Source organism: Dermochelys coriacea, chromosome 9 (assembly GCF_009764565.3).
Source record: "Dermochelys coriacea isolate rDerCor1 chromosome 9, rDerCor1.pri.v4, whole genome shotgun sequence".
Classification (NCBI taxonomy): domain Eukaryota; kingdom Metazoa; phylum Chordata; order Testudines; family Dermochelyidae; genus Dermochelys; species Dermochelys coriacea.
Window position 1 is genome coordinate 41,339,664 of NC_050076.1, and position 18,303 is coordinate 41,357,966.

Consider the following 18,303-nt stretch of genomic DNA (forward strand, 5'->3'; position numbering starts at 1 on the left):
TCTGAAAAAGTGTGGAAATGACAGAGAGAAAGCATGTGAAGGAAAAAAATCACAGACTGTAGTAGAGAAGAAAAAGTTCTGTCAGACTATTAGATGTCTCCCTATCAATGGAGTATTGTTCCCCTACTTCACATTTTCCAGTGCTTTGTCATGGCTAAGTTACTGGAATTTCACGCTAGTTTACTTATTCAAAGACACTGTTCCTCCCTCTTCAAAAGACAAAAAAAACCCTGCTTCAAAATCACATGATTTTAATTCAGCTTTCCAGCTCAAAATGGTACACATATGTTTTGAATAAATATCTCTAAAATTTTGAATGCTTATCAAAACTTATCTTTTACTGTAGCAATTCAGTTTCCTGGCATTGATTTATAAATATTTCTATAGCACTCAACACAATAGTATCAAACTAAATCATTTTTACAAGACCTTTAAGGTTCACCATTCATTAGTGTAAATTCATCCTTTGAGGCATTTTAAGGTTTCTTCATTTCAAGTATGCCGGAACTAACCCTCACCTGGATACCAGAAGTGAAAAACAAGTGCTATGTCCTTTAAATGGGTTCCTGTTACATATATTTGACAATCAGGATTCAGGGCAACCTTCTGGTCCATTTTAACAGGAAAGTAAGGGATTAAACATTTAGCATAATGCTGTATCTGTATGTGAATTTTACATTTTGTGCTCAAAAATGTCACAAAAACTTGGTTTAAGCAAATATTAGTCTGTAAAAATGTGTCTTTGCATCATCCTTATCGTGACTAGAATAATTAGAGTAATAGAGTAATAATTCTCTGGAAAGCAACCTTCGGTTACTTAATATTTTCTCAATAAAGTGTTCTTCATAATCAAACAAAATTAAATACAACAGCAACTGAACATAGGAGTCAACAGACTAGGAAGGACAAGTCAACACACACCATCAAGTACTTGTTTCCACATCAGCAAAGTCCTTATTAGAAAGGTCTAAATCAGTTCTGTTGTGCAAATAAAACAGACTTCTGATGGTGAATGGATGACTTGTTAGGAACTACATGTAATGTGATGCCCCTGCGTGGTTGTCAGCAATGGGAATCAAACCCAGGAGCTCTGGATCTAAAATTACAAGCCTCTACCGCAATGAGATAAAAACAGTTCGCTCAAAGCCTGCAAACTCTTCAACATTGATGAGGGGAACAGAGAGCCATCCCTTGTAAGTATAGGTTACATACAGATAATAAAAGGAGCCCAAGTACCTGATCCAGCTTCCAGTGGAACTCTGCTGGGCGAAATGTATCAGCCTGGTCAAAATCTTTACGCAGCAGAAACACAAGACGACAGTTGTGCACGTAAAGTGCATAATGGTGCCGATTCATTTCTAAAAATATATAACAAATAAAGAGGCTTAGACCACTGAAGTGTCATAATTGCTTTGTCTAGTTGAATTTGCCTCAAATAAAAATTCTGCCCGTATAAGCAATATACACTTCAAACAAACCAACAGACATAACATTCTACTTTATTTCAGAATTGTATCTCCTCATGAGTTTAGTGAAAGCTGCAAGTGCTTAGCACCGTCAAGGATTAGGTCCTATCCATTTAGTTTATGATTAATTAGGTCAGCAGTTTTCCAATTAATATTTAATCTGATTTCAATTAACACTTAAAACTAATTTCCCAAATCTAAATCATGAAAAATTAAAATTAATTTTCCCCATTTTGTCTACCATTCTCCACAAAATCCTCAGATGAATTTTGAGAAATGCAAAAGTATTACGGAAACTTTCACTGAGCTCAGTTACCACTCAACTAAGGAATGTGTAAAACTTTCAGAGACACAATACTCAAGATTTATGGCTTCCTTTCAAAATATATTAACTGATGGGAAGAAAAACTCCACTCATACCACCGTGATCTCTGCCAAAAAGATTTAAAATAAATAGACTCACCTGTCTTGTCAGAGTTGCAAAGAATAGTTTCTTTTTCAGCTCTCAGTCCTGGACTAGGTCCATGTTTCATCCACATAGTGATAGTGAATTGATCAGTTAAATTCTTTGGTACTATTCCATCAGGAATTTTGGCTCCTTGTTTTCCATCAAATTTAAAAATCATGTCATTGTTGTCTATCAGAAGCCCAGCTGTCCAGTTAGTTGCTGCACTAGGGGTGGGTAATAAGTCAATGGCACCTGAGGATGCTCCTGCAGATGACATACAATGATGAGGTAGTGATGAGAAAGCTATTCCATTAAATTCATTATAGGCCAGATTCTGACACCCTTGCTCCTGATCAGCAACATCTTAATCCACAAATGGTCCCATTAACTTCAGAGTCAGAATACCTTTATATGCTACCAAAACACAGTGTACAGAAAGGTGTATTATGTTTTAGAGGTTTTGTTTTTGATGTTGTAGTTTTTTTAAATTGGTACTATTAATGAAATCTCTTCCCTCCTCCCCTCCCGCCCCCCCCCCCCCCCCGATATACTGGTCACACTGAGTACAACATTACAAGCACTGGAGGGAGATGAATGTCTTAGAATAGTCTCATTGTTATCTTAAATACCTTTAACATTATCTTATGTTTCACAACTGGCATTTCAGAAACTACAAGAAGCAAGTACTCTGTTCCAATAGAAAGCTCAAAATCTCCCCTTCCTGCTGGTGTGTGTACGTAGTTCATGGTGATGTGTTGTGATACAAGGTTTTATAAGCATGAGTTAGAGATGACTGCATGAATTTCCTTTCATGGATACATCATAGAAATTCACAATGATAGTAGAATGTTAGTAATGCTATCTCTAGAACATAGGTAAAGATTCATATCTTTAGGGTGACCAGATGTCCCATTTTTAAAGGGACAGTCCCATGTTTAAGCCCTCCTGCAGGTGTCCTGACTTTTTCTTAAAAATGGGCAAATTGCCCTGTATTTTCTGTCTCCCTCGCATCAGTACCGGGGGGTCCTACTGCTGGCCAGATCCCTGCTCACCAGCCATCTGCGGTGAGTCAGGTGGTCCAGTGGCCAATGATGGGGGGGGATGTAAGGCTGGTGGCGGGGTGAAGATGCAGTGCACAGGGCCAGCCACTCCCCCTGCTGGTCCATCAGCACAGCCCCCGCTGCATGCCAGCTCTTGGCCAGCAGGGTCTCGCCCCCACATCCCCTTTCTGGCTGGCACTGGCTGCGAGCTGCGGTGGTTGGTGAATGCAGGCAGGTGCCAAGTGGTGGCCGGTTACATGTCAACTCTGCTGCCCACCCATTGGCCCTTTACGTGCTTCCCCCTCGCTGTCCTTTCTCTACTTTGCCTCTTTGCCCCCACCTCTTCCACTCAGCCCCACTACTCCTCCATATTCCACCCCCCAGCGGCATGCATCCTGCTCTCAGCAGTGTGTGGAGAACCAGCCCCTGGTTGAAGCGCTGAACTCACCAACAGCCTGGCCGGCAGGCTCCTTCCTTCCCCCACTGCCTTTGGCTGGGCTGGCGCCCTGGGAAAGCCCAAGACCCTCTGGGCCAGGGCACTGACCAAGAGGAGCGGAGCCATGCATGAGCCAAAGCCCACACAGCGCTGGCATGGGGAAACCTCTCTGCCCCTCAGTTAAGCTCCGGAGTGGCGGCGGGGGGATGGGGGAGAAGAGAAGTGATTTCCAGCCTGTTCATGCCCATAATCTGCAGGATCCACAGCAGCCCCTGGGCCAGGGCTTAGCACCCTGTTCACCCCTTCCCCTGCCCTGAGTCCTGTCCCCAAGGGGCAAAGGGCTGCTCCATCCCCTGCTGAGCCACCTTTCTGGCCAGGTTTTCTGAAGCCCCTGAAGTCAGGGTCCCTGGGCCCCTGTGCATAATGCATCCTTAGGGCTTAACCCCTTCCTGCCCGTGCTGTAGCCGGAGGTGGCTAGGTTATGTCGGTGGCCAGCAGCAGCCTGGAGGGGTTAGCTGCCTTTTGACACTGTGTGTGCAGGAAGGGACAAAATGCTTCCAGCCACATGGGAGCAGTGGGGGGAGGTGGGGAAGAGATGAGCTCTTCAAAGACACAGGCCAGGTCATCCCTTCCCCTCCCCCACATCCTCCTTCCCTGCAACTGGAAGCAGCTCCCATCCTTTCCCTCCCTCACAGTGACAAAAGGCTGCTGCTGGCCACATTCTGGTGTGAATCCTGGCAGAAATCTGGAGAGGAGGGCATGTTACTGCATGTGTCCCCCCTCTTCCCCTGCCCTGTGTCATCTCAGGAGGGCATCAGGCAGGGAGGTGTGTCAGAGGTGTACGGGAGTGTGTGTGTGTGTCACCCCTTCCCATGTGTGTGTGTGAGGGGTAGGGGTATGTGTGTTACCCCTCCCTACATGAACCCTAAAGCCCTAAAGATAAGACGGTAAATAAAAGAATCCAACTACGCAGTATTTGTTTTTAACAGGGGCTCAGTCAACTTGATGTTAATTTGAATGTCTCTATGACTGATTGCCATTGGACTCACTTGAATACAAGTAATTTTACCAGGTGCCCCGTATTCAACATAGGGAAACATGGTCACCCTATATCACTATAATAGTCTCTTGTAGTCCCATCGTAAAACCCTTAGGCCCCATCTATACCTAAAGTAAATAAGAAAAATGTTGTGTCCGTTGTGATGTAATTAAGTGGAGCTGACCCAACAATAGCTGTAAGTAGGTTGACAGAAGAATTTTTCCACTGACATAGCTACCAAGTGGATATACCAACAGAACGTGCCCTTTAATCGCTGTATCTAGCATCTGTACTACAGTGGCATAGCTGCAGTGCTGCAGCTATAGCACTTGTAGCATAGACTTACCCTCAGTATCATACAATACATCCTTGATAGCTGTTACCAGAAGTACCCTAATGATTGCAGAGAGAGTGAAGGGATGCTCATGACGGAGGTCAATCAGTTGCTTTCTAAAACGTGAATGTTTAATGAAGTGGCTATAAGCTACCCAGCATTTTTTGGAGAGACAATTTGAAAAATAGAAATGGAAAATGCTACATTGTAGAAGACATTAATAAGTTAGCAAAATTCTTTAGAGTTGGGTGGTTATGGAAACATAGCATCCTTCTTAAGGTTTACCATTATCAGGAAGCTTTTTGAAATAACTAATGGTCTGTTTTGGTGGAGCTTTTACTTGGTAAGGTTAGCAATGTTAGTATTTAGCATGGGTTAGGCATCCCAGAAGAATTTGTACATTCCTGATGGTGCCTTGGTCAAGAAAAAGTGTCAAGAAGAAATCCCAGAATGAACCAAAACAACTCAAACTAATGAAATACCACCAACTAGCGGAGAAACACCCTAATCTCTAGTGTTGCATTCAGTGTTTAGCTGTATGTGGGGACTGTATCCTAGCCAATTTTTTTAATCTAATTACCATACTGTAATAATCAACTTGCAACTTTGTGGTGGAATTTGTCGCATTTAATAACTCTGAAGTTCTTGGATATTTTCCCCACCCTTACGTTATTTCTAATAGGTTTTCTTTTTTTAAAAAAATCTTATTTAAAAGTCATTTCCAAGTGGCAGCATCATCAAACCTAAAAATATATATTTGGAAGCTGTGCACAAGGACAAACTGTGTTTGTTTTATAAGCAGTAATTGTGGATAACACACCAGGTTGCATTGCCTAATGCACAGATGTTATCTATTGGAAAACATCAAACTCAATTTATCCAGATGGCACAATCTATAATAAACTTTGTAAATTTGTTTTTTTTATTGCTCAAGCCACTTAACAAATATTTTACTTGCACACAGCACAAGTAACACTATCTTTTTCTAAACGAATCAGCCTTTGTTTTATGGATTCTTTTTAAACTTAAAAAAGGGTATAGAAGTAATTTGCAAAGAACAGTGTATTAAAGAAAAAATATGCTTTTAAATTAAAACAGATTTGTACTAAATAACTTATGAGATCATGGAGAAACATTTCTGTCTCTATTAATCCTGCACCATGGTCAGAGGCAGCAATAAACATTTAGTAGGGTAATCATGCTAAGATCTAATTTTTCAGTTAGAGTGAAACTGAGAAAGTTCCCAAATGAACAAATAAGCTTCCTAAATAGCTTACTAAGGCTCCAGTTCAGCAAGGTACTTAAGCAGGAGCCTGACTTTAAGTGTCTGATAGCACTGTTTGGCTTCTGCAGTGCTTAAAGTCAGACTCCTGCTTAAGTACCTTGGAGAATCAGGACCCAAATTGACAGGTTCCTACTCAATCCCCACATAATTGTGTTCCAGAGTAGCAGCCGTGTTAGTGTGTATCCGCAAAAAGAAAATGAGTACTTGTGGCACCTTAGGGACTAACAAGCTCAAATAAATTTGTTAGTCTCTAAGATGCCACAAGTACTCCTTTTCTTTTTACATAATTGTGTGGAGATTTATTCCAAAAACAATGTTGGATTTGGATGTTCAATACGTGGCATCTCATGGAGCTTTCCTGAGTTTTGGCACAATTTATACAGGGTCCCTGCTAAGTAACTGTTGGACCCACATTCCTGAGATGTTCCCTTCTTCAGTATGAGATATTTAATTCTCAACAATGACTTTGTCAGTAGCCTGGAATCACCTGATTTTAATTTAACCCTAGAGAATATAAAAAATGACTGGTAATATGACTTATATACAAATTCATATGTAATTACCATTTGAAACACTCTCTTTTTCAAATTAATTTTTGTTTCTGTATTAGAGAAAACAAACTAAAGTCATAAAACTTTAACCATTTGGGAGTAAATCCTGTTTGTGCTTATGCAACCACGTCAGGAATAGCGAATCAAATAAGGAGGGCAAAGTCAACATGCAGGCAAGAATATATGTGTTGAAGGGAAACACGTGCAATCCTGTCACATTGTTTTTGAGAGCATTAGCAACTGCTCTCTCCTACAGCAACATGATGCTCACCATAACTACAGTGTGTGAGGTGGAATAAAAAAGGGGTGTGGCTTCCCCAAAACAGCATAACCTATGTTATTATCTATTGCAAGAACTAGCAGCTTCCGAAAATCACAAAGCACTTTGTTCCACAAAGTAACAGCAGCAGACAGCTGCTCATTGAAGCACCTCAACATTCTGCTCAGGGAATCTTTTGTATTGGAATTACCTCATGGAGAGCCCACAATGCATTGCTGCCTAGGTTTTGGCAATATTTAATATGAACCTTTTAAATACTTTTTGCTGTTTTTCTGGGGGGCGAGGGAGGGGTATTTTATTTTATTGAATAAAAATAGATGTAAATGATTTCATGCTATGCAAATGTCAAGAGATGTCATTCCTCCCTTTATTAATGCTGTTTTAAAGGCCTAATTCCCTCCTCTGGTGTCCATAGATCTCGTTGACTTTAGTGGGTGCTGCACAAGAGCCACAGAGTTTAAGGTCAGAAAGGACCAGCAGATCATCAAGTCTGACCTCCTGCATATCACAGGCCACCCACAACACCCACACACTAAGCCCAATAACCAAAATTAAACCATAGTGTTACGGCCCACAGGAGATTAGACTATTATGTGCCACAGGCAGAGAATAGGAGGGACCAACATGCACCGGTGCCTGGCACCGAAATGATTAAGTGAGAAACACCCAGCTAATCCTGTCAAGTCACTCACACTCACACATGGCAGAGAATGGTGAAAAATGCCAATCTGACCTGGGGACAAACGCCTTTCTGATTCCACATATGGTGATCAGTTAGACCCTGAGTACATGTGCAAAAACCAACCAGCCAGGCCTTTGAGACAGAGAACGCTCAGTGCCTTGTTCAATGTCCTATCTTCAGCCGTGGCCATCCCTTATGTTTCAGAGGAAGGAGATTAAAACAAACAAAACCAGAATACATTTGGGGTATGTGTGTGGCAGTGGGGAGTCCCTTCCTGACCCCTGCAAGTGAACAGCTGAAACCCTGAAGCATGGGCTTTTAGGAACTTAAGATATAAACCAGAAGTGAGCCGCAGGACTGTTGAGCCTTGCCTCTTTCCATCACAAGCAACTTCGTTGTACTCATAGATTTGTCCAGCTCTTTCTTAAAACTAATTAAGTTGTTTCCCCTCACAACTCCTATAGGGGGGTTGTTCCAGTACCTTACCCCTTTGATGGTTAGAAACCTTCTTCTAGTTTCCAGCCTTACTTTGTTCACGACCAGTTTATATCAATTTGTTCTTGTGCCAACACTGACCTTTATTATATAAAGGATACCGTAGTGGTTAGGGCACTAATTGGGACTTGAGAGGCCTGGGTACAACTCCCTGCTCTGCCACAGACTTCTTGGGTGGTCTTAGGCAAATCACTTAATCTCTCTGTGCTTCAGCTCCTGATCTGTCAAATGGGGATGCTAGCAGTTCCCTATGATTTTATTTTTATACAAATATATTGGGAGAAGGGAAACAGCAGCATGATCATTAATCCCCTGTTGTCCAGCCTTAACTGATTTGTTTAGTCTAAATGTTATTTTAGTGGTGGGTGGGGTAGGAAGGGGTACTATACTTTTGCAGAAGACTATAGATTTTTTTTTCCAAATTCCCTATATTTTAAAATGAGTCAAGAAGCATAATTTCATCATCTGAGCTGAGGATTTGCTTTTTTTTTTTATAAGCTCCTGTTACACCAATCTTTTCTGGAAATTACATTGCATACCTTGATTGTCAAAGTGGGAGTGAATCACTGGCACATTGAATGGCAGGTATAAATGAACAGAAAGATAAATGACTGCATTTTAATGTCTTGTCCTTCTTCAGCAGTTGAATTCACTGGATGTCCACCAGATAAGCTAAGCAGTGAACACATGATTTATCAATTGGGGCCTTAATTACAAAGGCTTGAGAGGGTCTTGTGCTCTATGTAGCACAAGTGATCATTTGTTTGTAATCACTCAACATTGCACTCTTCCTGCAATTGCATGGTACGTCACTGACATCAAGATATGCAGGTTGTTCCTTTCAAAGAATTTGTTCCTCAAACGATTACACACGATCAGATCATTTCTGGGAGAAAACAGTTTTCTAAACAAAATTAACCTGCTTTCCTATGAGCCTTCTCTGAAGTAGGGATTGGCAGTAAATACTAAATACAGGCATTTAAACCACTCCAGATGAATTCTGATGCAAAACTCATTTTATTTTATAACCCTTTCAAGCAAACTCCTGTCATCAGTTTCTGTCTGTCTCTCACATCTACTCTTCTCTATGAATACAGGAAATCCAGACACAGGAGAATATCCTTGAGTCCATTTTAACTTTTCCCATTTTACAATGATATTTTGCATTCCATCTATTTTCTCTTCTGGATTTAAAGATTCTATTCCTCTATAGATGCGCTGAGAACAGCTCTCGCTTAAACAATAATATAGTATTGTTAGTCATTGTGTCTGTCCGTCTTCCAAAACACTTTCCTTTACTGGATACACTAACACCATAGACCTGCTGAAGTATTTATGATCGTGCCTCTCTCTATCAGTTTTAGCCTGCAGGTATTCTTCCTAGGAAAAAAGGTAATCCAGAATTAAGACTGTAAATACTTATTAGTTACTCAAGAGAAAAAAGTAGCCCTTTAAAAACGTACTTTACTCAAAAAGCAAACATTAGAAAGATTGGAATCTTTTTTTCAAGTGTCACCTGAACGAGAAAGCCTAGAAACTCACATCTAACCTTAACTCTGCCCCTTAAACCTATCAACTTTCCACCTTGAGTAAAGTTCTCATCAAAACCTAGTTTAAGTCTAAAGTCTTGCTTGCTGATGTAGTTTTCTCAGAGTGCTGAGCTGAGAATCTCTGCTTTTGTATACATGTATCAGTGATACTGCATGTATGTATGATCCCTGTCATCCCACATTGCTGGCATATAACTTACCTAGTTTGGGTCCTGCCCTTAAAAGATTCATATCCCCAGATATGGTTGCTACATATCTTTTCTAAATCCTACAAAGTAACCCTTCTTCATCTGAAACCATATGTATTTTGGTGAAATTGTCCTGAATGATTACTGAAATGAAGTCAATTTTTGTTGAAAAGACATAAAAACCTATGTTTTTCTGATGCCTGAAATGGGCATTGAAAAAGGCAAGAGTATTTTGCTGCAATGTGAATATATGTTTAGTTTTATTTAAAAGCTAAAGTTGTACACAATTGTCTATCAATGTGGTTTTCAAAAGTTTTTCATTTGCAAAAACACTAACAAATTTTGAATGGCAGACTCCTTTGGAAAACTCAGACATGGTGTCCACAGACCAAAGGTTGAAAACCACTAATCTATGAACAGGTTGCCCAGTTAGATCAATGTCTGAGTTTTAATATCACTAATATGATGAAGATGAGTGCTGCTTGTAGACAGATTTTCTCATGCTTTTGTGGTATCTCTGTTAGTTGGAATATGATACAGGAGTAAAATTATGGTTGTTTGTGTTACCTTACCTGTGCAATTTCCAGGCTAATATCTGTAGATTTTATGAGGATAACAACATTCTTTTACTTCTTGTTTACCCTCCAAAAAAAAAAGGAGTACTTGTGGCACCTTAGAGACTAACAAATTTATTTGAGCATAAGCTTTCGTGAGCTACAGCTCACTTCATCGGATGCATTTGGTGGAAAATACAGAGGGGAGATTTATATACACGTACAGAGAACATGAAACAATGGGTTTTACCATACACACTGTAAGGAGAGTGATCACTGAAAATGAGCCATCACCAGCAGCGGGGGGGGGAAAGGAGGAAAACCTTTCATGGTGACAAGCTAGGTAGGCTATTTCCAGCAGTTAACAAGAACATCTGAGGAACAGTGGGGGGTGGGGTGGGGTGGGGGGGAGAAATAACATGGGGAAATAGTTTTACTTTGTGTAATGACTCATCCATTCCCAGTTTCTATTCAAGCCTAAGTTAACTGTATCCAGTTTGCAAATTAATTCCAATTAAGCAGTCTCTCGTTGGAGTCTGTTTTTGAAGTTTTTTTGTTGAAGGATAGCCACCCTCAAGGTCTGTAATCGAGTGACTGGAGAGATTGAAGTGTTCTCCAATTGGTTTTTGAATGTTATAATTCTTGACGTCTGATTTGTGTCCATTTATTCTTTTACATAGAGACTGTCCAGTTTGACCAATGTACATGGCAGAGGGGCATTGCTGGCACATAATGGCATATATCACATTGGTAGATGCGCAGGTGAACGAGCCTCTGATAGTGTGACTGATGTGATTAGGCCCTATGATGGTATCCCCTGAATAGATATGTGGACAGAGTTGGCAACGGGCTTTGTTGCAAGGATAGGTTCCTGGGTTAGTGGTTCTGTTGTGTGGTGTGTGGTTGCTGGTGAGTATTTGCTTCAGATTGGGGGGCTGTCTGTAAGCAAGGACTGGCCTGTCTCCCAAGATCTGTGAGAGTGATGGCTCATCCTTCAGGATAGGTTGTAGATCCTTGATGATGCGTTGAAGAGGTTTTAGTTGGGGGCTGAAGGTGATGGCTAGTGGCGTTCTGTTATTTTCTTTGTTGGGCTTGTCCTGTAGTAGGTGACTTCTGGGTACTCTTCTGGCTCTGTCAATCTGTTTCTTCACTTCAGCAGGTGGGTATTGTAGTTGTAGGAATGCATGATAGAGATCTTATAGGTGTTTGTCTCTGTCTGAGGGTTGGAGCAAATGCGGTTATATCGTAGAGTTTGGCTGTAGACAATGGATTGTGTGGTATGATCTGGATGAAAGTTAGAGGCATGTAGGTAGGAATAGTGGTCAGTAGGTTTCTGATATAGGGTGGTGTTTATGTGACCATCGCTTGTGCCAGCAATGCCCCTCTGCCATGTACATTGGTCAAACTGGACAGTCTCTACATAAAAAAATAAATGGACACAAATCAGACGTCAAGAATTATAGCATTCAAAAACCAATTGGAGAACACTTCAATCTCTCCGGTCACTCGATTACAGACCTGAGGGTGGCTATCCTTCAACAAAAAAACTTCAAAAACAGACTCCAACGAGAGACTGCTGAATTGGAATTAATTTGCAAACTGGATACAGTTAACTGAGGCTTGAATAGAGACTGGGAATGGATGAGTCATTACACAAAGTAAAACTATTTCCCCATGTTATTTCTCGCCCCCCCCCCCACTGTTCCTCAGATGTTCTTGTTAACTGCTGGAAATAGCCTACCTTGCTTGTCACCATGAAAGGTTTTCCTCCTTTTCCCCCACTCCCCCAGCTGCTGGTGATGGCTCATCTTAAGTGATCACTCTCCTTACACTGTGTATGATAAAACCCATTGTTTCATGTTCTCTGTATGTGTATATAAATCTCCCCTCTGTATTTTCCACCAAATGCATCCGATGAAGTGAGCTGTAGCTCACGAAGCTTATGCTCAAATAAATTTGTTAGTCTCTAAGGTGCCACAAGTACTCCTTTTCTTTTTGCGAATACAGACTAACACGGCTGCTACTCTTTACCCTCCAAGTAACTGATAGATATTTATAATCTTAATCCCAAATTAAAGTTTTTTGGCCTGGGAAATGTTTTAGATTTTTAAAAAATGTTTGGTAAAGTTGCCTGAGACATTCTCAGGCCCCAAATTATTTTCTAAAGGGTTAGTTTATTGATCTGTACATCTGTGCAGCATTGCAGTGGTGTTATGAAAGCAAATTTAAGCCAATTAATAGAGCACAACAGAAAAGTTATGAATTAAAATGGAAAAGTTGTACAGATTGTAGGTATCCTAGAACACGTCGTGGAAGCTTAGACATGGGTTTTAGGAAAGATGCACTCTGGAGCTGTAGACTGCCTAATCACACATTGATGGCAGTTCAGCTGCAAGTCTTAGGAATGACACACCCTGGGGTTGCAGACATCAGAAGGTAAAGTGTACATGGCTCTACAGTGTGTCTGTTGACATCCTGAAGTGAAAATCTTACAGAAGCCTTTAGCTGGAGTGCTGGCCACTCCAATGCTCAGGAACTATACCAGAGTCCACACATAGAAATAAAAATTTCAGGTCATAGGTGTATCAAAGTACTTTTTTTCTTAACTAACTAACAACTAACTAAATAGTCCTCTTGCCTTCCAAGAATAGCAAGACACTTTTCCCGTTAGTAATACCTGCACAGCAAAACAAATTTCGAACATCTAGCTCAAGCCTATATTGAGTTTCTGAATAAAGGGGCAAAACACATTTGGAAACTCTTCACTGAGTCAGAATATCTTTTGTAGAAACTATCCATCTCTGAAATACCTTTTGTCCATAGTATCCCAACCTTTCCAATTTTTTTAAACTCTGCCAAAGGACTGCATGACATTTCTCACGTGGATTTGTTTGGTGCAATGAAATTAGAAAGTGTCATTGGAATAGGAGCTACAGTTTCATGTGGGTGAAGTGCTAAGGTCTTCATAATAATCTGTTATTTGTTTGTATAGCTCCTGGTCTGATAAACATAGATCAGAGCCCTAAGTGCCGTCAAAATAGAAATAATAAATCATTAACATCATGAATGAAGGGAAGGGAGAAGGATGAGAAGAAGAAAAGAAGATAAAGAGGGGAAGAAAGGAAGGAGAGGAGAACTGAAAATAAGATAGGAATAAATAATGAAGAGAGAGTGGAAGAGAGAAGCAGGAACTACCTCTGATGTCACATCATGCCATCTTGTTAATTCCTATGGATACCAGCCAGTTAGCTATAATGGGCATTGTGATCTATAAAACCACATATACAGTAGCTACTTGGTCTCTGTATTTATGGGAAAAGTGCTTTATCTGGACAAAAGGAATTAATAAGTAAACTGAAAACCAAGCACATACCACATAATTTTTGCAGTGATTTCTCAGAGTATGTCTCCCGGTCACAGCCTTTGCCAATGTAATTGGTTTGCAATTCAACAGTGGTATGGATTGAGGAAACAGGTCCATCACAGGTTTCCAGATGAATGCTGGGAAACAAAGGTATGCTGCCAGAGCCAGGCTTATACTCAATACGCTTGTTCCAGTCTGCAAGATAAAAATAAATACACAGTACAAAGTAATTAAAAGGAGTATGGTGATTAACAATGGAAGAATTTCCTGAATTGCACTGGATAAGAGCAGAGAGAATAGAGAGGAGGCAGTTGGAGAACAGTGTTGGAGACACTGAGCTCTGGTGCTATGGAGACAATATTGTGCCTAAGATACTTGGTTTAGCAGAAAATAAATGCACCAGGCTGTACTGTGGAGATCCAGGAAGAGCTGTTTCATGGCAGGGTTGTCAGCTCAGGAGAAAAGAACTTCAGATTTGTTTGCTTAACCCAGAGTTGTGTTTTAGTTGAGTTATACTGAACCACGTCACAGGCCCCTAATTGGAGACCCGAATGGACAACGAATGAATAGTGTGACATGCACATTTAAAATAAGCCACATTTTCTAGTATTGACCAGGTAAGCTTGATGGGCTTCGAAGACTGAATTCTTATTGATTTGTAAAATGCCACTGCTTTGCCCCGCCAGTTCAATAAATTCATTGCTGGGACAGAGACCATAAAGTTTGAACCCAAGCATCAATGAGTTAATTGCTCTATTTTTTTTTAAAGATGTTACTCTATTTGTAAAAGTATTTTGTGCTCAGTGAAGTGAAGTAATAACATCACTGGCTAGTGCTAGGCAAGCACTGTGTAAGTTTCCTGACAAGAATTGTTAATACATCTCATTCCTGATCTGCAATGGCATGGTTTATATCATATTCCTGGGAATTACATTGTCAAAAATACATTGTCAAATTATGACAGTTTATGAAGTTCTGTGATATGAGCAAATGTCCGGACTAAGATATGGATATCTTAGGACTAAGGATATGACCACCAGCTTCATTTGACTCATGATTAAAAGCTTTTCAACTCTAGTCTGCAGATGTGGAAGGCCAGTGTACCCATCCACAGCACCAGCTTTCTCTCTCCAAATGTTGTCTTAGTTCTGTGAACTGCTAATGACGGAAAGCTACAGATGAAGGCGCTCTGCAGGTTTACAGCCAGACCTAGCTAATCCATGCTTTGTTTATTCAGCTGTCTCACAATTGAGAAGATTTGAGAAGTTACCAATCTTACAGCACATGCTGTCTGTGCCACTGACCTTTTCAGCTGGAATGTTTAGTTTTTAAATCTGAATAAATATGGTGTTTTCAAGCTGTTTTAGGGATTAGTTAGTTCTGATTTACTGATCAGACCAAAGGAATGCTGTATTAAAATTAAGAAAAATGAGTGTGTTTCAGCTATATTTCCAATTTACATTTCAGCCAAGTACACTGTTTTTAGGTACATAATTTATTACAAAACAAAGCAAAGGTGCCACATTAATATTGAGATTAAACCATTAATTATTTTAAAGCCATGGGTCTGCTTAATCTGTGTCTGCCTAATCTGCACATCTGGGTATTTGGAAGATTTTTCAGACAGAGCAATCTTGTAATGTGCATAGCTCCAGCTTCTCTGGAGTATTTTTAGCCACAACAAAAGTGGGTCTTTGCTAGTAGAATAAACTAATTAAGTCTGAACATTCAATCAAACCTGATTAAAGGGAACATACCATCCAAGGAAGTTCTCTTGATCGGGTGGTGGAAACAAAAGTCTCCAATTCAGTAATTAAATAGACTTTCACCTGCTTTATAGTGAATCTTCACCCTGCTCATGCTGAGGTTTTACTCCACTGTAAATAGGTTGTACCAAGACAACTCCTTGGCACCAGGACTCACTGCAACTGTTTCCAGAGGGTGAGTAAAGAAGAACTGAGCCTAGAACTGCTCTTCATTACATACTCTCCAGAGAGCCTCTTGCTACTGCTGATTTGGGATGCCCAATTTGAGACACCTTAAAAGAGACTGATTTTCAGAAAGTTCTGAGCATTCACCCTCTGAAAAGCTAACCCTTTTAAGGTGTCTCAAATTGGGCACCCAAAAATCACTGGCCACTTTCAAAAATTTGGCTTAGTCTATCCGATTATCTGTCAAATACTTGTTTTCTTGCCAGAGAAAGAGATTAATCATTTAATATTTTGTTTTTAATTATTTGAAGCTGTGACTGTGGGAAAATGAAGGTTGCACATGATGTTCCATACTTATTGTAACAAAAGCTTTTAGGATGTGTTGGTCACTATTCAAAATTATTAGAAGGCAATCATGACTTGCTCACTATAGCTATTCTATAGGATGTTTAAAATAACTTCATTTGCCTGAAACTCCTTCCTCTAACAGATAACTAAATTCCCTAGAATGCCTTAAGACATTGTCAATTGTATAACAGTATATCAACAGATTTGCACTCTCCACCCTTTCCAAAATACTTCAGGTTTACACTCTCAGATTGCTTAGAAAATAACGTAATTTACTTCCGAACATTTCACTTCAAAAATATGAACATTTGCTGTTATATATGTGCCATGACAACAGATGAATCATGGCTCCTTCTATTCTCACATTCTCTAGTTACTTACAGACTATTCCCACACCCACAAATCATCAAACAGTGTGAGTTTCAAACTATTTAAAATGTTTGAGACTAGTTCTGCACTTCTCTGATTTTGGCCACTTTTTGGTTTCTTAGCTATCTTAGATTAATTGGCACTCATGCAAAATATTCATCACTGGATGTGTGAAATGTGACTGAACAATTAAGGTTGACACATCTGTCTGCAAATCCACAATCTTTAACCTTGTATGAGGTGTTGCTTATAAAATAGGCCATAAAAATGTCAATACTCAACTCATATTGTAGAATAATGGAGGGCTTCTGTTCTTCTGTTTTGTTTTGTTTTTAATTGTCACTTCAATGTCTCTTGGGATTTAAAGAGGTGCAGCTTAATTTATTCCTGTTACTTTTCAACTTAGCAAACTAGATCACTTATGACTAGAACTATACAAACCTCATGAAGTGAGCTGTAGCTCACGAAAGCTTATGCTCAAATAAATTTGTTAGTCTCTAAGGTGCCACAAGTACTCCTTTTCTTTATACAAACCTCATAGTCTTAGGTATTCACATTTGTCCAAGCTCTACTGTAAAATCCCAACTAGAATTCAACCACTGCTTTTTCATGCTGTCTAGCATTTGCATCACAGTATGTGTTGCTGCTAGTATTTTCATCAAGTTTGACACTGGGGCCTCAGCCCTGCCTAAGTCCAAGCTGCACTGCCTACAGAGATACAAAAGGGATTTAATGCCGTCTAATTAAGGTCAGCATAGCATTCGCCCTCAGTGTAGGTGGCATTCTGGGGCAGGAAAGGGGCAGCACTGGAGTGCAATGTAATCCTGAGCACCCAGTCTCTAAGGTGATGGCTATGTTAAAAATAGATTGGGTTATTTACATAGTCCTCATTCCTATGATATTTCCATACCCCGGAGGTGTTAAAATTGAAGTTCGCAAAAAGAAAAGGAGTACTTGTGGCACCTTAGAGACTAACAAATTTATTTGAGCATAAGCTTTTGTGAGCTACAGCTCACTTCATCGGATGCATTCACTTCATCGGATGCATTGAAGTGAGCTGTAGCTCATGAAAGCTTATGCTCAAATAAATTTGTTAGTCTCTAAGATGCCACAAGTACTCCTTTTCTTTTTGCGAATACAGACTAACACGGCTGCTACTCTGAAAATTGAAGTTAACACTCTTACCCACCTCCCAGTAAGAGGCAACTTGACAAGTACACAGAAGTGGTGAATGTGAGAGAATGAGTGAAGTATCTGTGTGAAGAGGTGATTGCGAGAAAGCTAAGTCAAAGAGATGACTATTGCATTTCATTCTGAATGGGGCAAGATGTATGCTTGTTCTGATCTCTTGCAGAAGAAAGCTCCATTGGATTAGGTTCAGGTCCTGTAAAAATCCCATCCCTTGTCCTCAATATGCCTGGTTGGCATGGAATAGTTACTGCAGGAAGTCATGGGGGAAGACGGGATCACTTACATAACTTGAACCCAGGCCAGGGAAATTTTTGAATTGCAGGACAGACATTTTAAATTGGGATAGACAAAATGCAACTAATTTCTAAGGCTGAATAAACAATTAGACAAATTAAGATATCTGAACCCACCTGAAATGGATGGGTTGGTATCCAATAAGCTAAATCCAAATCTCCTGGGTTCTCCTTTGGTAAACTCTGATCTGTGACAACATATTTCCAAGGTAACTCAGAGCACCACACACTCTGCAAACCCATACCAGCCACGGTAAAGAGTCTGGATGAGAATAAGTCTGCTCAGTTCCAGAGAATGAGGACACTGTCTGCACTTCCTCATTCATCTGGCCCTATCCTGCCATCTGTGCTATAAAGCACTGGCAGGTAGTCCTGGGCAGGCCTCACACCTAAACATCACCATGTCATATATTTGGGTGTGAGGTTCCATGGACTATGCAACTAAAATTTGAGCCTAGA

General features: G+C 40.2%; 1 protein-coding gene across 1 annotated transcript in view; it reads right to left on the reverse strand.

The window, feature by feature from the left end:
• The window catches only part of CLSTN2 (calsyntenin 2), a 690,495-nt gene that overhangs the window by 90,902 nt on the left and 581,290 nt on the right, over positions 1-18,303 (reverse strand). Inside the window, 3 exon segments of the mRNA XM_038416570.2 lie at positions 1,237-1,358; positions 1,930-2,178; positions 13,722-13,907. Coding sequence (XP_038272498.1) covers positions 1,237-1,358; positions 1,930-2,178; positions 13,722-13,907 — 557 coding nt within the window.